This window comes from Vulpes lagopus, chromosome 1, assembly GCF_018345385.1.
Source record: "Vulpes lagopus strain Blue_001 chromosome 1, ASM1834538v1, whole genome shotgun sequence".
NCBI lineage: Eukaryota > Metazoa > Chordata > Mammalia > Carnivora > Canidae > Vulpes > Vulpes lagopus.
Window position 1 is genome coordinate 147,776,023 of NC_054824.1, and position 21,971 is coordinate 147,797,993.

Consider the following 21,971-nt stretch of genomic DNA (forward strand, 5'->3'; position numbering starts at 1 on the left):
CCGTCCGAGAGGGCCATGCTTGAGGTCATCATCTCCAGGGCCTCATCAGGTTTACAGTCACCACCACCAGGACTCCTGGCTTGACCACGGGCCACCCCCAAAATTCTGTGATGCAGCTCCGTGCCTGGAAAAACCCTGCCGCTTCGTCAGTAGTCAGTTGTGCGGGGTTATGGGAAAAGCTTGAGTCTCTTGGCTTATCAGCTATGTGACGTGAAATAAGTGACTCACCCTCTCTGTGCCTCTGCTTCCTCATGCACAAAATGTGGTTAAGGAAGCTCCTCTCACAGCATTTTTGTAAAGGTTGTACTAAGGGTCATGAGTCACCTAGTGTGGTGCCAGGCTTGGAGTCGTTTTTTGCCTGTGGCTGCTGTCAGTGTGAGACAAAGATTGGAGGACTGTCCCATAAAGGAACAGATAGTGAATATTTCAGGCTTTGTGGCCACGGAATAACTGGGACACCTATCAGTTCCAGCGTTATAGTGTGAAGGCAGCCGTAGACAGCACGTAAATACATGAGCATGGTTGTTTCCAATAAAGATTTATTTACAAAAATAGGTAGTTCTAAGGTGATGCCTTTCAGAAGGCTGGATTGTTCAGAGAGGGGAAGGGGGGCCCGTGGCCAGACGGCCTCCAATGGCAGAGACACCCTTGCAGCGAGGGGGGTGGTGCACGTTGCCATCCCGGGAAGGGTATTACAAACCAAAGATTCTTAAGCCAGGGCCCATCGACCACCTGGGGATTTCTCCAGAGGCTTTGGTGGGGGCAGGGGGTTGTCCAGGAGTCCCTGAATTTGTATATAAAACTGTGTATATGCTTATGGGCATTTTTCCGGGAAAAGTGTTTGTTGTTTCCTTTAAATTATCTAAAGCATCTGTGATTCCCCAAAAGGTGAGAAACCACTCTGTTAAGCCAAGTGAGTCCCCAGACTTCAGTGAGGACCCTCAGTGACCTTGGGGCCCCGGCTGATGTGAGAAGAGGAGCCAGGGTCGCCAGGCCTGCCACTGCTTACAGACAGGCTTCCTACCAACTTCTGGTTCTCAAACTGGTTTGAGGAAGATTTCCTGCTGTTCCCCCATCTGGAGACAGCCCAGCACTCCCCCAACCCACTGCCTACCTTCAGGAAGCTTCCTTCCTGTCTCTCTCTCCTCCCCAGACTTGGCCATTTGATGGGACTCCAGCTTCCTGACCAACTGGGTAAGGGGGTGAGACCCTCAGTCAAAGAAATGCAAGGGACAGAATGGAGGACTGGCCAGAGGGTGGGGGCAGGATGGGCACTACCCTCTGGTGTTTACTGGAAAAGTCTGGTCCATCTCGATGCACAGAGCACTCTAGATCGGAGCAGTCCAGCAATGGCCCATGTTGCCAACACAGTCAGGGCCCAGTCGGCTCCTGTTGCTGTCACCGCACTGACCCACATGGCAACTGAGGAGGCTAGCAGTGCCATCCGAGATGATGCCCTATGAACAGGATGACCAGTGGGAGGCAGAGCAGGGCATGGGCATGTCCACTCCTATCCCTGACTCTCCTGGGATTGACCCTAGACTAGTTTGTGGGCCTCTTTGAAGACGTCCTGAGACGGAAGAGTGGCTCACACCTGCTGATGCTGCCCATTGGCTTGTCCCAGCCTTGCTCCACACCCCCTCAGTGCCTGGCCCCTCAGGATAGTTCTCCCTGAAAAATGCCAGCTTTTACCTGGTTTCTAGGCAACTCAGGCCACGCCAGGCTGGTGCCAGAAGTGACCTGGAAAGCAACAGGTTTCCCTGGCCCCAGACCAGTCCTAGCACAGCCAGTCACCCTAGGGAGGCAGAATCTTGGAGTGGGAGTTTGAACTTGGATTGCCTGCTGGTCTGAAGGCGGGGAGGCCCCATCTCTGGTGGGTGATCACCAAGCCCTGTGGGGCCACAGAGGACAGAGCTGTGAGTGGAAGGAGGATTGGCACTCATGCATTCCAGGTAGTATTTGCTGGTGCTCTGCCGGCTGGTCTCGGGCAATGACAAGGTCTAGAGTATAAAAGGAGGGACAGCTGCAGGGGGGTGCAGGTCCTAGGGGCCAGGGAGCCCACGCCAACTGTGAGTCGTCCTCTTGCTGAAGGAAGTGCATCCACACACCCAACAGCCTTAGTCACCAACAGTGCTCAGGGCGCTCACCAGCGCACACGGCTAGGCACCTGTCCCGGGCTTGGCGCTGCTAGACACTGAACAAACACCATTCATCAGGGGCAAGACCTGGCCTTCGGGGTGACATCCCAATGGCGTGGACAGACTGGCTGCAAACTCCAAGAAGATGCAGGTAGGACCATCACTGTGGGGACAGTGGCTGGGGCATCTTGCTTTTGCCCAGCATCCACACCTCTGCAAGGGGTGAGCGAGGTGAGAGCGAGCAGCCCCAGCAATCAGAAGTGGCGGACAAGGAGCACCGAGCCCTGTGCTTTGAGCCTGGGACCCAGGACGGGACAGGCTTTCTACCTGCAGATGCTCCCCAGGAAGGAGAAAGACAGAATCAGGTCTGCAACCAGGCAAAGTCTGGATCCGAATCTCTGCTGCCTGTTTAGTACCCGGTCACACGGTTTGGCCTGTTTCCCCATCTGCAACACGCAGACTATAGAGCCCTGTTCCTGGAGGTGATCAGGGCCCCAAGTGAGCCAGAGGCAAGCCACCAGCCCTTCACCTTGCAGAGCTAGGCTACATGTGCAATGGCCTCCTGGTGACTCCCCTCCCTGGCTGATGGTGGGGGTGAGAGTGGGGGGTGGGGGACAAGGACTTCTTTGTGGCTGTTCCACGCTCTGAATTACTGTATAAAGATTGTGTGGACAAGGCTAGAAAGATTAAATTTGAAGACTGTCTTAAATCCTTTGCAGATAAAAATGTTACTCAGTCTGGGCTCCCATTTCTGGGGGATCCTCAGAGCCCCAGTGAAATCCTCTGGTTTCCAAAGAGTGCCACTGCCACCCACCCACCTCGAGGTGCTTCTCCGGGGTTTAGGGTCAAAAGGACTGCACAGCAGACAGCACTGCGGTCTCTTGGGCCTTTATTCGGGAAGGTACAGAGCAATGCGGTCTATTCAACAGGCACTGTATGGGGGAGGGGGGTCTGTAACAGTTGTTTTGTCCAGGTGTCTTGGCAAAAGGGGTGCAGAGGGAAGGAGAACCCTCTGGGGAGTCATCTCCTCCAGAAGAAAGGCCCTGGCAGGGGGTGAACACCCTGCCTCTTCCCAAACCAGCGGCCTGGGTTATATACACACGGAGGGTGGCCTAGATGCGGGGAAATCTCACAGCTAGATACAGCCCACAGGGGAAAGAGTCCATCTGGGGGGGGGGCAGTGCTGTGTCCGGGCTCTTTCCACCAAGCAGGAAAGGGAGTTCAGAAAGAAGGCACAGCTTTCAAACAAACAGAATCCAGCCTCCCAGTCTTAGTGTTTTGTGCAATTAAAAAACCGGAAAAAAATAAATATAACTTAAAAACTTCTTACATGACACTAAAGGCAAGTCTGGGGACGAGCAGTTGAGAAACCTTCCTCGAATACGCTAAGCATGCTGAACACTGAGAATGCCCGTGGGGGGGGAGGGTGGCGCTCACCTGGACACAGGTGCACGTGGCTTGTCCCACCCTCCTGGCACCTGAGCGGCCAGGACCCAAGGCTAGGCTGGGAAGGGTTCTAGGAAACTCCACTCCAGATCCATCTAACCCTCTAGGACAAGGGGGAGGCAGGGTGGCAGGAAGTTGGAGAGAAGAGGTGCGAGAGGAGAGCTGGCAAGTAAATACAAAACCCCAACCCCTAAGGAAGAGCATAATCCTAGAAGATGCCACTTCATACCACTTTCACAGCTAGAATGTGACCTAAAGCAACCTATTACCAGTGAGGGCCACCATGGACCTCCTCTAACAAACAAATCATTTGCATTTTAGCGCATTGTTGGCCAACAATTGGCGCCTGTTTAAAGTGCTTGGAAAATTTGTTCTCTTAAGTATATTGAGCTGGTCCCCTGCACTTTTTGTTCAGAGCATTAATTTGCTTCAGCAAACTTTCTTCATCAATAGAGGGAGGGTGGCTTTTGGCCAGCCTAGTGCGGTAGAATCACGAATCTCAATGTCTGAATGAGCAATGTCCCTTCCCCGCAGACCTCAGGTGCGCGGACCACCAGGCCCCTTCTGTGCCATGGCGAGTGACTCCGGCCCCAGAGGTCCAGAGCTGGCTTTGGTGCTCCTGCCTTCACCAGGTCACATGCTGTCACGAGGCCTCTCGTGCTCAGCCGGCTGGTGGGGGGGGGGGGGGGGGCGGGGCGGAGTATGTGTGACTTTTAGCAAACCCCACGCGGGAGCTCACCACGGTTTTGAACAAGAGCCAGGAAGCTTCAGAGGGATTTCCTTTTTTAAAATCTGTACTTACACATCCTCATGTGTCTTACCCTCCGCCCCCACCAACCGTCACTCACCCAGTAGGATAGGGGAAACGCTGGCATGGCCTGGGGAAGTCACAGGTCCCCCCCCCCCCCAGAGACCCTGGAGCGACAGGGGGGCAGCCCAGGAAGTCCTGCCTCTGGATCCGTCCCTCCAGGCTCACATATCTGGGTACACATGTCTCCACCATGTCTTGACACAGCTCCCTGCAGAGCAACTGGCCCCAGGGCCTGCTGACAGGTCAGAGCACAATTCTGGGCACTCCTGAGCCTCCAATGGCAAGGGGAGTGCACCTAGGGGCACATCGCCAAATGGACACAGAACTGAGGTCTTTGTTCTTCAAAAGTCATGCCAATTTTACATTCTTCTCAATAATAGGCTTGCTCAAAAATTAAAATACAGCTTAATTAGCTCCCCAGTAATCTTCAAGCAACCTAGAAGCACCAGGAGGAGATGCCTGGAGCACCCCCTCCCCGCCCCTGGCACCCACCACCCATCCTGGGAGCTGCCCACACCACCTGTGGGAAATGTGGGTCTGAGCCTTTCAGGCCTTAGGAGTTACTTTTGGGGGGAATGAGGCCAGTAAACCAGAAAACTGGTTCTGACCTGCCCAGCACTGCCTGCAAGTCCTGCCCCAATCTGCTGGGGATTTCAGCTCATGAAAGCCCAGGGGAGGTGGTGGTGGTGAGGGGTTGAAGGGATATAAGGGGAGTGTGCTCTAAAGGTCCTGTCCTTTTTCCTCTGGGGGCTGGCGTGCCCTGGGCCACACCACCCAGAGCCCCAGACCTTGCCATAGCAAGGTGGGAGCTGGAGGCACAAGTGACTTTGAGAGTTGGGTGACATTCCTGGAAGCTCAGGTTTGCAGTGTCCTCTGAATGCAGAGGGCGATAATCAGATGGAAGAACACAGCTCCCGCCCCCTCCTAGGAAGGCCTAGGTCAGAGAGCATAGCTGATCAACAGCAGCATTCTCCTGGCTCTTGGGGTCTGGCCCAAAGCTGGAGGGTTGGCACTACCAGCTGGGTGGGTCCCTGCTTGAGCAAATCACCACGCGTCTGTGGGCACCCCAGGCCACTAAGCAGCGAGTGCTTTACTCATGGCCCACATGCAGTTCCCAGTGGTTTTTGTGCCCCAACTACCAGAAGCCTGCAGCCAGGCACCTGCTGAAGCAGGGTTATTACAAGGCCCCTCACCCGGGCCCCCAGCCTCGGAGGATGGAACACGCACAGGCTGAGCCTGGCAGTGGCACGAACTGCACCGGCCACCAGGGGGCAGCAGGCCCCCGTAGGACTCGAGGCCCAGGCTGGGGCAGGCTCTGGCGTTAGGGACCCACCCCACTGCACCTGAGCCTTCCTCCAGATCTAAACCGCTCGGAGCCTCCCTGCAGGCGATGGAGCCTGGGTCTGGGCATTCCGCTTCTGCTTGGCGATCCTACTTATAGAGAGAAGCTGAAGCCCCAGCTCCAAGAGCAAAGTCACCAGAAAAATCTCTCATCTCCTCTTGGAAACCTGAGTCTCCTCTCTACAATGTATCCTGTAGTGCAGATGGGGAGGGTCAGTTCTGGGGCTTGCACCCAGGTGGACATGAAGGTGAAATTGAGGAGAGAGGAAGCAGAAGGGGAGGAGGGAGGGTGCAGTGAGGCGGGCATGGGGTAGGGGGGTGGGAGGGGCCTCAGGCGAGCGGGGCGCCCTGGCACATTTCTGCCAGGATGTCGATGAGGTTGTTCAGGCCCGAGAGGTAGCCGTCCTCCCGGTTCCCCTCTTGCCAGGGTACGTTGTGCTGCAGGGTCTGGCCCTCGGGCAGGGGCGTGGTCTTCCCAAAGTCGATCATCCACACCTTGGCCTGCTCCTTCTGGTCATGGATGAAGAGGAGCGAGCTGCCGATGACCTGCAGGGGAGCCGGGTGCGGGGAGCTGAGCAGGGCCTGCCACACTGCAGCCAGGGTGCACCTGGGACAGCTCGCCCTCCCGCCCCCACAGGGGGCAGAGGCCACCGGCTACCAGGACAGCCTCCACCTTCCATGAGGACAAATGGGATGACAGACCCCCACCCCACAGCCCTGGCCTGCACACTCTCCACTATTGCAGGCCACGGCTAAGCCTTGGGACCTCATCATGCCCTTCCTACCCACGGACTGTGTGGGTGGAAGGGAGGCGCTGAGGAGATTGCACACTCTGTACCCAAGGGCAGAGGAAAGGCTGCCACATGGGCACATAGCCCCCAAAGGGGTGTCAGTGAGGCCCAGACCATCCCCATTCCAGCAGCACAATGCCAGCAAAACCTGCACAGACAGGCCTAGGACCCTTCTCTGGGGACCTGGGGCACTAAAGAGCCCCCCCCCCCCGCCCCCACATTCCAGATCAGGTCAGAGCAACTACATGGAATAAAGTGCTTTCCCCAATACAAACACATCCCCTAAACCCTCCCCCAGGTCACTGTGTGGGGCTGGGGAAGATATGGGGTGTGGGGAGAGGGTGTGGGGTCCTGCCGGGGGCCCTGGGAAGGACAGGGAAGAGCCCCTGGAAATGCTGAGCCCAGAGGGGGCTTGCTTCTTCCCAGACAGAAAATGGCAGAAGCCTCAGCTAATCTGGCCTCTTTCTAGAACTGAAGCTTCCAAATGAGACTCCAGAGAGAGTGCAGCAAAAACAATTTTCCAGAAATCACAGCAAAAGTGCAGAAGAGAGGAGAGGAGTGGAAGATGGGGCTACCAGCGGGGGCAGTGGGGTCCTTTGGCCAGTGGGGGGTGGGTCCTGGGGCTCAGAGGCCCAAAGCCCCTGTCCCCTGGAGCAGGCAGGCAGGCTGCAGGGGGGAGGCGGGGAGGAAGGCTCCAGCAGGGAATCCAGAGGCCCTGGGAGGATCAGAGGGCTTGGACATCTGGATCTCCATGAGGACGAGGGGAGGGAGGGGCAGCCCGAGAATGGCTAGGCCAGGAGCCGCCCCGTCTGCCCTCTGGGCACCCCAGTCCCTCCTCACGGGCAGTCCTACCCAGGCACCCGCCAAGAGCCACCACGTGGGACAGGTGCACCCTGACCACGGGGCCAGGCAGGGTTAAGATCCAAGGACCAGCTGTGTCACTTGCACAAAGATGCCATGAGGCCAAGCTGGGACTGGCCCACCTCCTTCTGGGGCTCCTGTCTCCTGTTTCTCTTGCTGTACCCACAGCCCTCTCTCTGGGCAGGGCTGAGGTGGAGGCTCCTTCCAAACATGACCCTGAGAGAGGCTGCTTTCTGGAAGGAGCCACAAGCCTTCAGGGAGCGTGGCTTCCCTGCTTTCACACACACCCGGGTATGGCAGCAACTGTTTCTGGGGGAGCAGCGTGCATGGGTATGTGAATGTGCATGCACGCTCTAGGGGCCGGGGGCTCTGGACTCTGACCTCAGGTCTTAGAGACCCTCCAGGGGACCTGCTGACAACTTCCAAACCTCTCTTGGGTGTCTGGGTTCCCTGTCTGCTGCCTGCTGCCCCTGCAGACCAACAAGTGCAAAAGCAGGAGAAGGTGGAAAGTTCTAGCTCTGCTTCAAAAGTGGTGTCTGAACACCGGCTAGCCCCTTCAGAAGATCTCGGGTGGTGATGGGTGGCTGCTTCAGCAGCTCTAGGAGCTCTGCCCTAAGACCCTGGGGCATGTGGGACAGAAGTCCTGCCACAGCCACCTGGAATGGGCAAACCTCAGAAGCTGGGAGGGAGAGGGAGATGTGAGAGGATGGTGACCCAGTGCTCAGGCAGGATGGCCCTGCGTTCTCCGTCCAGGGAGCAGATGCATGATGATGAGGCTCCTGCAGGTAGCAAGGGGCCTGATCCCACGTGGCCTGTCTCTGGCTGCATGGTCCTAAAAATGCCACTCCAGCTTCTAGAACAGCAGATCTATTAACGTGGGAGGCACGCTCACAACTCAGGTGGGCAGGCCTGAGGGCCCTGGCTGACCACACAGAGCACAGCTCTCTACCCAGGAGGATGAAAGCCCAGTATCTACCTCGTGGCACTTGAAGAAAGGAGATACTTCGAGGGTGGCCCGGATGTCCTTCAGCCGGTCCCGGTAGGCGATCTGGGAACAGAAATGGCCAGAGTTTTGGACACCTGGGGGCTGGGTATCTTTTAAGCCCCACATGGCCCGTTAGACTCGCTGGTGTCAGAGTGGAAGGGACCTTACACCCTGATTTCTTCCAGTCTCCCTCATCTAGAAGGGCCAGAGACTGAGGCCCAGGCGAGGTAGGCAGCCACGCTTTGTCAGTGTCAGGGAGTGCGGGGGCCTCCCGTGCTCCCTCGTGAGTGGGAAGTGTAGGAGGGACAGCCTCCACACAGCCCTGCAGCCCCCATGAGCTTGCACACAAGGGCAAAGTTTATTCTGGAACGCCAGCAGAGTGGAGGCCGCATCCCAACAGCCTGGTTGCCATGGTGTCTTCCAGAATACAAACTTCCATGTCCCTGACCTTCCAAAGGACAGAGCAAGTGGGAGAGCCACAAATACCTCTAACAGTGGCTTCTCTGCAGAGCCCTCCGATGGGGATTGAGCTGTGCTGGCTCTGGGGGTGCCTGCCATCCCCAGGGGCCACGGGGAAGCCCATTGCATGCAGGCTCCCACGGTACCCAGATGCCCTTCTGCAGCAGCGCTGTCGCCTGGGGCTTGGCCCTGTGAATAAGCCCTCTGCAGAGGTGTGGGGCTGTGCTCTGTGGCAGCCACTGCTGAGGAGCAGGTGACCCAGAAAAAAGAGGGTTTGGGCTGTGGAAGAGTTTGGGTGCATACCCCGTGACCAAAGCCTCCTTGCCAGGAGCTAAGGAGGGCCTCCCCCGCCTGAAAAGGAGGGAGGGAGATCCTTGGGTCTGGCCAGAGAGAAGTCTGCTCATAGGAAAGGCTGTCCTAGTCCACCCCCGTTCAGAAAGTGCCTGTCCCCAGGGGCTCTGGGACCCCTGTCCCTAGTGTGCCTGGGTCCATCCTGGGGTGCCTTTCGCTCAGGGTACAGAGGCTCAGCACACCCTACCTCCGTCTGGAGGGCCAAGGTCCTGACCCCAGACGGCAGGGCCTCCATCCAGCCTGTCTACTATTGCAGTGGCAAACGTGATACCACTTTGTCCCAAACCTGTGCCACTTGCACCTGGGGCTCAGGGAGAACCGGTCAGTTCTTGCTGGGGAAGACGGGGTGACCCCGCCCCAGACACACTTCCCTCTTGTGTCTTCATAGGGCCTGGGGGAGGCTCAGAGCCTGGGGGAGCCCTGGCCAGCCCAGGAAGTATTGGGGAGTGTGGGGGCCAGCAGGCTGCAGGCGGCCGACCCACATGCAAGGTCCAGCTCTGTCCTTTCCTAGCTAGCTGTGCCTTGACCTCTCAGCTCCTCACCTGTGACGTGAGGACAAGAATGTCCCCACCCCAGAGGGCCACCCTGCGGATGTGGTGAGCACACAAGCGCACAACAGACAATCCCCATACAGGAGGGAACCAACCTTGGAGCCATGAGGTGGACGGCAGGCAGAGACCCGGCCCCCTGAGGGCCCCCATCTACCCTCGAATGCTGTTGGCAACCGAGTCGCCCTCCTCTTCACCTGCCCAGAGGAATCCTGGGGCCAGCGTGTTCTGTGGTGGCCTGGCTCAGTCTAGGGCTGGCCAAGAGCCTCAGAAGGCACGGGAGTGGGGGGCCCTGACTCACCAGGATGTTGCGGTTCCCCTTAGTGAATTCTCTGAAGGCCTGGGTGACTTGTTCCCTTGTTTTGGTCTTCTTAAAGTCTCGGTTCACAGAGCCGTCTTCTTTCTGAGAAGGAGAAGGACACCCGCCCAGGGGGGTCAGCAGAGGGCCCAGGTGCCACACCTGCCCACCTGGCAGTCCAAGAACACAGAGGGGCTAGTCAGGCAGCAATGCAGAGGGGACCAGTACTGAGCCCCACAAGGGAGGGTGGTGGTGGCAGTGTCTCTGGCAGAGTGTGGACAGTCAGGGAAGGCCTGGGAGTGTGGACACCAGGGATGGAGGAGCGAGACAGATGGGTCTCAGATTCACCCAGGGCCTGGCCCTGGGAACCCGAGTGCCTAGGGGTCCCTGCTGTCCAGGGGTGCCCTCCCTCACCAGACAGAATAGAGGGGGCTCCCCACCCCAAAGTCAATGAGGATCCCTTTGTAATGTAAGACCTTTTATCGTGGGTTCCCTGGAAGCCCAGATATAACACTGCCTGCCCATCCCTGCTCCCTGGTCCACCCAGTGCCAGAGATTGCTCTGTCTTCTTAGCCTGGCACCATGTCTGTTCCAGGCTCTTCCAGGGAAGCACATGGAGCTTAGCTCTCCTGGGAGGAACTCTGTTCTTGGGGACAAAAGGTGAGTGAGGATGGCTCCATTAGGAGCCAAACCTGGGTCTGTGTGCCACCAGGCTGGAGGCTAGTTAATGCAATGCGGTTGCCTCTGAAAGATTAGGCAGGACGCTGGGACACCTGGGTGGTTCAGTGGTTGAACGTCTGCCTTTGGCTCAGGGCGTGATCCGAGGGTCCTCGGATCGAGTCCCACATCGGGCTCCCTGCATGGAGCCTGTTTCTCCCACTGCCTGTGTCTCTGCCTCTCTATCTGTGTGTCTCTCATGAATAAATAAATAAATCTTAAAAAAAATAATAAAAGATTAGGCGAGACGCTGGGGCAGAGGGACAGCCAGGTGGCTGACAAATCTTGGGGGATTCTTCCCCACTGGAGCTCTTTGTGGGGCATCTCCTGGAGCAAGGGAGGTGAGAGGCAGGGGAGGGGAGGAGAGAGGTAGGCAAAGAGCTGGTGGAGACAGCTGGCTTCTCCCAGGGCTGGCCAGACAATGAATGAGGCCAGGATGTCCAGCTTGTGAGGGAGAGTTTAGGGAACAGTGTATTGTTTCAAATAGGTAAGGTAAGGAAAATGAGCATTATGCGGGGGCACACATAAAATCTGCAGCCAGTCTGAGGGCCAAATGCAAAAAAAGAAAGAGGACAAGGAAACAGCAAATGGCTTTCTCAGCATGGAGCTGGCGGGAGCCTGGGTCCCCAGGGGACCATTTGCAGAGGCGCCCAGCCTTCAGCCCGCTGGCTAGCTCCCAGCCGTCCTACCCTGACACCGGTCCAGGCAGCGGGGCCCAGAGTAGGCCATGGACAGAAACCCAGCGAGGCTGCAGGGACTATGGCTCGCCCATCCACGGCCTTGCAGGTGGAGGTGGGCGCCTCTGTGCCCTCCTCAGCTGGGAGCCAGTGGCCCAGGCCTCCACCAGCCTCACCTTAATGCCCTCGATCCTGAAGCCCAGAGTGGCGGTGGAGCTGATGGTCTCTCTCCACTGCATGTACCGGGGCTTGGTCACAGCACGCTGGGCCTTCTCCTCCTCAGTTGGGGCATCAGGGTCTACCTCGATCATCTTCTGGTACATGTCCTTACGGAGGCTGGGCTTCTTGCGGGCTTTGGTGAGCTCCTCCTCCAAGTAGGTCCTGTGCAGGGAGCGGGTAACGGGAGCTGTTGACCGGACCACAGTTCCAGCCTTGCCCAAGAGGCTGCATTCAGCTTGGCCAGGGCATGCTCACTGGGAGGGATGGTCACGCACTCTGCTCAGGCTGGGAAGAGAACGGGCAGCCCTGCGGATGGGGTGTCCCTGCCAGCATCTCTGAGGGGGCCTGGCAGAGCTGAGGGGCTCTCCCTTCCAGGGCTCCCCACGGAAGCCAGCAGGGCAGGGTGCAAGGAGGCAGGGCAGCTCAGCAGCTCGTCCTGCTGGGGTGAGGTCGGGAGAGGGGCTGAGGGCAGAGTCTGCCCAGGGCCCCAGAGGACCCCGCTTGGCTCCCTGCAACCTTTCCATAAAGCAGGCATCCCCAAAGCCAGCACCTGAGCAATGGCAGAGCTAGTTCTGTCCCTCTGGCCCCACTCCCTCCCCAGTCCTCCGGGGTGGGAAGGCCTTAGATGCCACTGGCTGTCTCCAGAGGGGACATCTCCAGTACGAAGGCCAGGTCAGAAGGCGGCCCCCGAAGGGGCCACAGTGTGTGTGTGTGTGTGTGTGTGTGTGTGTGTGTGGGCCCAGGACTGGGAAGGGGCGCCCGGGGGCCCCAAGGCCACTGTCCTATTGTAGATGTGCCGGCTCAGCCTGCCTGGTGCAGCGGCTGCCTCCTCACACCTGAACCCCTGAGCCCCCGAAAGGCTGGAAGAAATGCAACCAATGCAGTGGCTCAGTGCCCTGCCCTCCTTACATGCTGGCTCAACTGGCAGGAGTCCCTCAGGAACCCCCCCCCCGGGGAGACAGGGGCAGCACAGGCCAAATCCCTGGCCCCGCAATGCCTCCCTCACCCCCCTCACCAAACTAAGGTGGGAAGCCACCCTTGTGCACACATCGGCTTCCTGCACGTCAGACACATCCCTGCTCCCCAATCAAACCCCCCCTCCCCGATCCTGGGCTCCACTGCTGCCCGTGACCCTCCTGAAACAAGATCACAGTACTAAGCTGCAGCCGCAGTGGAGAGGTTTCCCTCCCACCTTTGTGGGTGGGAGCTGCCCACGGTGGACAGCTGTGGACTGCAGCCCAGCCCCTTCCTCCCCTCCATCCCAGGGCCTTGCTCCACCACTTTCCATCAGACCTGCTCCAAGCTGCTGGTTTGGGACCCAGAACAGACTACAGGTCAACTCATGATGTCTTTGAAGAACAAGTTTCCAGAAACCACTGTATTAAATATAAAAGCCAAATCCTCCGATGTGAACGTGGGCTTGGTCATCTAGAACCTTTTGTCAGCCCTTGGCTGTACTTGTGCACACCCCCTTGCATGTGCACACACACCCCACCCCCACCTCCACCCCCACATTTGCACACCCACCACACATACCTCCACGCATGCACACACACCCACAAGCATGTGCACACACACCCACACATGCGCATATACACACCCATGCACATGCACATGCACACACCATTGCGCCTCCAGAGCCAGGTCAGTGACGACAGGAGCTTGAAGGCAGAGGCTGCAGGGCAGGACGCTTCTGCGTGGAGGCCCGTCATGCTGGTGTGTGTATGCCATGTGGCCAGGAGCAGCTGGCCATCCTGAATGCTCCTGAGCACACTGTGGGGGCCTCTGGGGTGGGTGGGTGGCTCTACTTCTGCAAAGAGCATTTACTAGCTCCTTAAACAGGAAGCAGACCTCGGCTTCCAGTCCTTTCTGAGTGGGCTTTTCTCTAAAAAGCCCCCCCCCACCGCCGGTCCATCTGAGTCCCGTCTGGCAGAGGAAATGGTCAGCAGCCGGATGGTGGGGCCTGAGCTCCCTGACACCGGCCCCACCGCCCCAGGAGGGAGGTGGCCCCTCTGTCTCACATGAGAGAGCAGGGCCTGCCATGGGGACCAGCCACTCACCATGAAGGAAAGGCAGCAGGACCGTGGGGGGCCCACAGCTTACATGCCTATGCCTCAAAAGCTGCCGACAGTCCTGATCTCCACCCACCGGCCCTGACTCCGATGTCAGGAAGACACTTCTGATTCTGCCTAGCAAGTCACATCTAAGAAAACCCGCCAGACCAACGTGAGCGTATGTCCGTGTGGATCCCCGCTCCCACGATGCTCCTGGTTTAGGACACTGACAGGTGCCTGTGTCCCCTCTTCCTCAGGCCTCCAAAATGGTTGAGGCTGGGTTTGCTGATCAGCCTGCCCACCAGTTCCTTTTGACTAGTCTCTACCCCTCACGCCCGGGACTTGGTGTTGGTGGTGGCTACCGGCTCCGGCCTCATCCCTCTGGCAAGCATAAGCCCCCACTGTGTATGGTCATGGGCTGCTGGTCTTAGGAGAGGCTGTGAGGTCAAGGATCCCAGATGGACACAGCTGGGAAAGCACTGCAGTTCCCGCAGAGACACAGGGTCGCAGAGAGCCCCCTCAGGGCTTGGTCTGCAAGGCCTGGTACAGACACGGGCTGTGCTTCTCCCTGGCTGCGTGGACCCTGCTTGGACTGGACCATGACCCATGCCTTTGGGTGGCAATGAGGGCACAGCAGGGGGGAGAAGGCTTCTGGGGAGACTTACCATCCCCCTCCTGCCCCACTGCCTCTAGGCCCGGCCCACAATTGGGCCAATGCTGTTTTGCCTGGTCCTCTGGGTCTCTCCCAAGAGCACTGGGGTGCTGAGAGACAGAAGCTGCAGGACACAGGGGACAGGAGGCAGCTGTGGGTGGAGGAGGTACCCATTCCTAGCAGCTTCCCAGAGAATAGACAGGTACACTGGACAACTGTCAGGACCCACCTGCCACACATTCATCCCCAAGGGTATATTCTTTGGGGTCTTGGTTGGAGTGAATACTAATCAGAATATTTATGTGTCTTCCCTCAAGAGGGTTCATCCTGCTGTACCGTGGGAGGGCCTTCCGGGGACAGAAATAAGACTCTTGGGAAGAGCAGTGGCCGACTGGTAGCTGGAGGGACATTCTGTTTCCTCCCTGTGGGCTGGAGCAGCGAGGGCCTTGGATGGAGGGAGGGAGGAGATCAGGGACACGCATGAGCAAACAGTGGGATGTCTTCACCATCCCTTAGTCCCTGCCTGCAGGGCTTGACTTGATGACAGTCCTCGGAGAAGGGAGGAGGGAAAGGGCTGTTTGGCCCTCCTCTCTCCTGTGCACACACAGACACATGGACACACACCCTTCTTTCTTGTTCTCCTCTTGTAAGAACTAAAACCGCTTCCACCATCCCAAGCAAACACAGGCCCCCGGCTTGGAGCTGCGTCCCAGAACCCCCCCGCCCCCCCGCGTCAATCTCCCCAGTGAGCCACTGGCCGGATGGAGGAGCCCAGCATCTGGCTGCCCAATCTGGGCACTTGCAGCCAGACGTCCCCAGGTGAGCATGGCACCCTGACACCATGTGGCTGACTGCCCTACCCGCAAACAGAAGAGCCGCTCCGTGATTCCTGGGTCAGAATGTTCCACGTGCAAGAGGGATGAGAACACCATGCTGCCAAAATGGGGCCCACAGTGCTGGTGGCCGGGTCTGGGACCCTCTTGGCTCTGCACCACCCTTTCTCCTCCTAGCCACTCTTCCTGTCTCCTTCCCTCCTGAGGCCTCTCCTGGCTTATCTCCCTGGGCAGATGCCAGGGGTGGGGCCCGATTCCACGCACAGGCCCTAGCACCCCCTTGTGGTCTGCCTTGGGGGGGTTAGAGCACTCCACGCCCACCAAGATGGCAGGCTCCCAGGCTCCTGCTCCACAGCACTCGGATGGCAGGTGCAAGTCTTTGTCAGCAAACCAGCATATCCCACTAATTGGCTCCCCCTTTCCACAGGTGAGGGTACAGGGGTGCTGAGAAGAGCCACTAGCCCAGGTTCTCTGTAGAGCCTCCACATTGCTACCCCAAGCAAGGCCACCTGCCCTTCCCAGGGAAGCTCATCACCAAGCCGGGCCCCATTATCTAGCCCCATAGCCACTGGCTCTGGACAAGGGAGGAGGCTGTCAGGGGCAAAGCTAGGGTCCTGTCCCCTTCTGCCTGTAATGTGATACGACTGGGGTGGGATGGAGTTCCAGTGGTCCCATCACACCAGACTTCGGGGCAGGCTGGGAACGCCCAGCTTCCCCAAAGGCCCGTCAGGTACCTCTGCAGGCAGGGCAGGGGCACGGCGGCAGCTGAAGCGTGCTTGGGGGGCCTGGCTCACCTGATGCCCATCTTGCAGTCCATCACGCAGGGCGAGTCAAAGGCAGCCAGCAGGTCGTCCATCTGGTTGTAGCGCTCCCCGTCCTTCACCACGTCCCCATGGTAGGCGGGCACGAAGGGCTTCAGCACATCGGCCATCAGCCGGTCCAGGCAGCGCTGCTCGGACTCACAATGCTTCTTCAGGATCCGGCCGTTGGCCGCTGCCTTGAAACTCCCTGCAGAGCAGATGGGGGGAGGCCCTTGGTCCCTGTCCCAGGCCCTCCCCACGGCCCCCTCGGCAGCACAGGGCTGAGGGTGCCCCCCCCCCGGCTCCCCGCCTGCGGAGCAAGCACTTTGGGAGGGGAGTGAGTCCCAGCGCCCGCCCACCCAGGCTGCACAGCTGGGTGGGCCCCCAGCTTTCCCGAGAACCCCAGGCTCCTGGTCTGAAGATGCAAGGACACGGGCCCTCACTGCTGGAGGCCCAGCTCGGGTAGTGAGGCCCACGCACGCCTCTGTGTGCTACCATCGGGACCCCCACCCCACCCTCAGTCCTGTTGCTCAGGCAGTGAAGGGGTCCTGATAGGGCTGGGTTCAGTTCCAGGACAGGGAAAGCGGCTGAGAAGCGGGAGGTCCATGGCCCAGCCCACCCGTGCAGTGCTCCACCCGTGCAGTGCTCCTTCCTAGCCACACTGTCAGGCAAGTCTTTATTCAGGAAGGGTGTTGCCCCAGCGCCTTGGAGATATAAAGGAAATGTCAGACCCTGTGCTGGTCTGCAGTCACAAAGGTCAAGTCCAGGGCAGCCACCGAAACCTCCCCACATGTAGACTAGCCAGTTCTCGGGCTCTGAGGACACACATCCCTCCACCCCTGTAGTTGATGGGCACCCCGGCCACCTGGACCTCAGACTCTATACACTGTCCTTTGCTTGTGGGGTGACCGGCCTGCATCTTCTACCACCTCTAAGCTCCTCTGGGGCAGATACCCTACTTCCATGGATGTCATGACCCCCAAGGCCGTGGTGATGTGGGATACAGTGGGCGCTCAATGAAACACTCAATGTGGCCGCTTTATCCAGCATGACAATTGGTGGGCGAGCTGTGAGTGATGATTTTACATTTTTATTGAGCTTGGGAGGAAGAGAGGTGGAGGGGGAGAGAGAGATGGAGAGTCAGAGGGACAGAGGAAGGGGAAGACATATGAGTGTTTGGGGAAGGGGTGGCATGGGCCCTGGGGAGGATAGCCTGAAGGCCACATGCGGCCAGCCTGGCTGAGACTGTAGAACACAAAGTCTAAGAGACAACCGGTTCCAGATGCTTCCATCTCTAGAGCATCCAGGGCCAGGCACCCCCTCCCTCATGCACTGGGTGCCTCCCCACAGAACTAATCATCAGGCAGGGAAGGCCAGAGGCCAGCAGCTACCTGCGTGTCCTGCCAGCTGGATCCAGGGGTACTTCTTCTTGAAGGACATGACAAAGGGAGACCAGTGCACCATGTTTTTTATTTTCCTCCATGATTTGCTCTAGAAACAAGCAAATAATAATAAAAAAAAAAACTCCATTAGAAAGGGAAACATAGTACTTTCTGGTTAGGGTGAAGAATTCAGAGCAAGGTGACTCGCTGCTGCCTGTGGCCCCAGGATGAGCAGGGCCATGCATCCCTGAGTTAACTTTAAGACAAAGTCAGAGACAATCGAGGGAAGACTGCGTGTCCCAAACACAGGAGCCCCAGAAAGGCATGGGAGCCCGCACTGGGCAGCACCCCGAGCTCCCAAGAAAGTGGGTCCCCAGCATGGAAAACTATAGAGTGAACCCATGGGGGCTCCAGGGCTCTGTGCTCGGAGAGGCAGAAGCTAGGAGCTCTGCAGCAGGCGGCAAAGAGGAGGGGTCCTGCCTTCCCTGGTGGGCACCCCCGAAGACACAGCTCCTCCCCCGCCCTACGGCCGCTGCAAAGGACACAGGCCACATCCCTACAGGGGCTGGTGGTGCCCAAGGTGGATTCAAGGTTAAATCAGCCGCCAGGGTTTTCTCCCCTTTGCTGAGACTCAGCTGCTCCTGTCAGCAGGCTTTCAAATTAAAATCTGTTTAAGGAGAAGAATTGCTCCCTACTGAACCTGGCAATCTCTCCTGGTGCCAGAAACCCTCACCCTACCATCAAGACCGAGTCTATTCTTACACGAGGCATGTGACAGAAGGGCTGGGCCTCTACTGGCAAGGTTGTTTTTCTAGATCCTTCTGATGGAGATCACCAAAGAAGGCTAAGGAAGGCCAAGGCGTTACTTATCTGAGCACCCAGAAGGCCCCATAAACGATGAGAAAAAACCTCATAACACAAGATGAGGTGGGCAGTGGCCTCCTAGATTCGTGTGGAAGACGTTAAGGTAGGCACAGAGGCAATGTGCACGGCTGGCCACCATGTGCCGGTCCCTTCCCTGCAGCAGAGCTCACAAAGGACAAGGGTATGACAGGTGCAGCATGGGAGCAGGAGAACACATGTTCCTAGGCCAGGGTGACCCCACCCCATCCACTTCCCCATCAGGGAACACCGAAGCCCACACCTCCACCCTCATGCCCTTCTAGGGCCTCAGTTTCCTCCTCTGCCTAGTGAGTGGGGGGCGGGGGGAGGGTAATGACAGCTGGTCCCCCAGGTCCTGTGGATGGTTGAACCCTCCAGGGCAGTGTCACCGGCTGCAGTGTATCACCTCACATTGTATCTGTAGACTCGGGGGCAACAGAGTACTCGGAAAGGACTGGTCCCACGGCCAGGGAGGTATATGTGAAGATGGGGGAGTGCTGGGAAGGAAGGCCTTCGTGGAGGCTGTGCCCGACAGAGGCACTGTGGGGACAGACTGGGGGGAGCAGACCATGGTAGGCAGGGGCCCGTGGGACAGAGCCCCGGCCCAGGTCTGGACCACTGGTCCAGTAGCAGCCGAGGGTGAGCAGGCCAGGCCAGCTCTGGACCCTGGGCCAGGAAGCCTGGAGCTGGGCAGCGTGATGGTGCAGGTAGGCAGGTCAACCTGGGCCTGAGTCCTGACTCTCCATCCCCTGCTCACTGACTGCCATTGGACGGGCTTCTGACCTTCCCGGTGGCCCGACTGCCTTACCTGTAAGAGAGGGCAACACACAGATTCCCCTGATTGCAGGTGGGAAAGCCACTCCCATGAGAATGGGGTATGTGTGGGAGAGTCTGAGCCAGAAGGGAGGGGGTGCTCAGGCGGGGGCCCTCAGACAGTTCACACTGCGCTCTAAGTAAACAAACTGGGTACTCAGTTTCCCTTCCCAACATAAGGAAGCATGACTTCAGCATGAAACAGGCCAAGGCCACAAGAGTCCTCTCCCACACCAAGGTGACCTCAGGTGGTAGAATGTTCCTATCCTGTGGGTTGGTACACTAGGGGCACCCAAGTGGTACCGAATGTGGCCACCAATGCCAACCCGAGAAAGCACCTCCAGGTCACAGCTGGGCCTAGAAAAGGAGGGTGCAGCGCTGTTGCTCGCCAGCCCCCAGGAGCAGATGCATCCTAGAATGTCCCCAGAGGTCTGTCTGTACACTTGACAGGTCCCTGCTGGCCTCTCTGGGCTGCAGGTGCACACAGGTCAATCTGAGGAGCTGGGCTAGCCAACTGCGGCACGTTCAACTCTGACTCAGGACTTCCTCACACACACACCTGGGGCTTGGCTCCTGTAATGCAGAAGCGGGGGTGTTCTTCCTGGGTCTGCTGAGCATCGCAGTGAGGAGGGGAGGGCTCCCAGCTCGCTGCAAGCTGGCAGCTCTAGCAGAGCCCTGGACATGCAGAGCCCTGTATGCTTGCCCACCAGCACTGGGCCAGGCACCTGCATTCACAGCTCACCACTCAGAGAGCTTTTGCTATATGACAGGTGTTGGACCAGGTGCCAGACAGATGCTAGACCAGGCATCTCACAGACTCATGTCTGATCTTCACAACAACCTGACAATAGACAGAAGCATTTTCTTTGTAAGTGGAAGAATCCTGGGCTCACCAAGTTGGGTCGCTTCCCCAAAGTCAATCCATTCTCTGCCCCTGCCAGCAGGGCCAGCTTACCCTGGGAATCTCAAAACAATTCAACAGTTGCTGTGCCAAACATCTGGGGAGGGCCCTGTTCCTTCCAGCCCTGTGGACGCTGGACAAGGTACCAGCAGACAAGACTGAACAGGAAGGGCAACAAGGAGGTTTCTTCATGGCAGGTCCCCTGGGCATCCAGCCACTCTGCTCTGGGGGAGTCTTCTGAGTGCTCATTTAGCATTAGAGTCCAGAGCCTTTGGGAGGTGCTCTGTAGCTGGCCATCAAACCCAGGTATGTCCCACTTGGGAGGGGGGTGCTGGGCAGGTGCCACTTCCAGCTTAGCTACCAGATAACGCAAGCCTCTCCCATCAGTTAGATCTGACCGTGGCTGGAGTGGTGCACTTGGGATATATTGGGAGCGGTTTGGGAGAAAGGAAAGAGCCACAAAACTGCCGCCTGGCCAAGCAGGTCTGGCACCAAAGGCCAGGCTTTCACCTTGATTCTGTGCTTTGGGGTAAGGCCAACCAAAGTGACATTGTCAGGGTAACAGGTGCAGGTTCGTGGACTTGGATGAGACCCAGCTACACAAATGCCTAGAGGACCACATCCCAGGGTTAAATAGTTTGGGTTTTGCTGTTTTCTATGTGAGTGTGGGGCCCTGCTCTCTGCTGACCTGCTGCATGCCTGACCTCACTCTCTGAAGGTGGGGTCTCATGCTGTACCCCAGCTACATGGGGGTGATTTAGAAGGAAAGGACCAGAAACCGACAGGACGTGGGAGGGGATCCTTTAAGATGGAGCAACCTGGAGATGCATTATGTATGGAAACTGCTCCAGGAAGCTCCATCCCCTTGCCCTTGCATCCCCTTGAGCTGAAACCATCAGAGAAGATTTGTAGTGGGAGAAAAAACCTGACAGAGATTTGTAGTGGGAGGAAAAAACCTGACAACAAACCCCTACCCTCTTCATGCAGGAGGCGACAGGAGTCTCAGTGAATCTGGCCAACCCCAGATGAGCCTTCCCCAGCCACAGCCAGCCAGCCTGTCCCAGCAGCTCAGACTTCATCCACCCTACATAACCTGCCAGCAGGAGCCAGAGGCTCAGGGCACAGCATGTGTGACCTCACAGCAGATGAGCAGATGTGAGACCTACTCCCTGGAGACCAGCATCCACGTGGGGCAAATACCTTGCTTCAACACGTGGGACCTCAGAGCTCACAGGTTTCTATGCTGGGGAGCCTTCTGGGCCTACGGTTCTCCAGGCCACCTCTGGCCCCAGACTGGGAGCTGCCCAGAGCCTCAGAGAGCCCAGGGTGGAAACTACCCACTGGCCAGCAGGAGGCAGGGTCCAGGCTGAGCCCAAGGGAGGAAGCCTGGCTAGTGTCTGATCCTGTGTGTTTTTCTAAACCAGATTCCAAGCCTCCCTGTGATGCCCGTGGCTCCTGAGAAAACACCATTGTCCAGCTGTGCCCCTAGACATCCTACTCACACTGCAGGGAAACAGTCTCCAACAAACGGAAGGTCTAACTGGGATCACCTCGGGGTCTGGCCTTTGTCTCCCACAAAATCCACAAGGATAGAGCAGGAGGAGGAGGAGAAGGGGGAGGAGGAGGGAGGCAGGGATCCAGAGCTGGGCTGGGGGAGGAGGAGGAGCTGGCCCACCCACACAGGACCAGAGACATGACACACAGGATTCTCCTCCAAAACTCAGTGGGATTGTCAATACGGGGACGGCAGAGCCTGAACTGAGTGTGGGCCCCTTTGGGGGCACTGGGGACTCGGCAGCTGGCCCTGCCTCCTGAGGGGGAAAACTGCCCAACTAGTCAGCGGGAGCAGCCCTGGGCCTGCAGGGCCGTCTGGATCCTGACCTGCTCGCTCTCGGCCGATGGCCATGGGCCCCTCATACCTCTCCCCACCCTCCCACAGACACCTGCCAGGGTGCTCATCTCTACCTTTGGGGACTCTTCCCAAGAATGCCTGCAGAAGACTTAGCTGACCC

At 58.1% G+C, this 21,971-nt stretch overlaps 1 protein-coding gene across 1 annotated transcript in view; it reads right to left on the bottom strand.

Annotated features, from left to right (window-relative positions):
- Window positions 1–3,010: 3,010 nt before the first annotated feature.
- ITPKB (inositol-trisphosphate 3-kinase B) overlaps window positions 3,011–21,971 on the bottom strand; it is a 91,321-nt gene continuing 72,360 nt past the window's right edge. The window contains exons 3-8 of the mRNA XM_041748383.1: window positions 17,373–17,472; window positions 15,976–16,189; window positions 11,600–11,804; window positions 10,033–10,134; window positions 8,365–8,436; window positions 3,011–6,282 (exon numbers count right to left, since the gene is read on the bottom strand). Of these exons, the coding sequence (XP_041604317.1) occupies window positions 6,067–6,282; window positions 8,365–8,436; window positions 10,033–10,134; window positions 11,600–11,804; window positions 15,976–16,189; window positions 17,373–17,472 (909 nt within the window). The 3' untranslated portion in view covers window positions 3,011–6,066. The remainder of the gene's footprint in view (window positions 6,283–8,364; window positions 8,437–10,032; window positions 10,135–11,599; window positions 11,805–15,975; window positions 16,190–17,372; window positions 17,473–21,971) is intronic.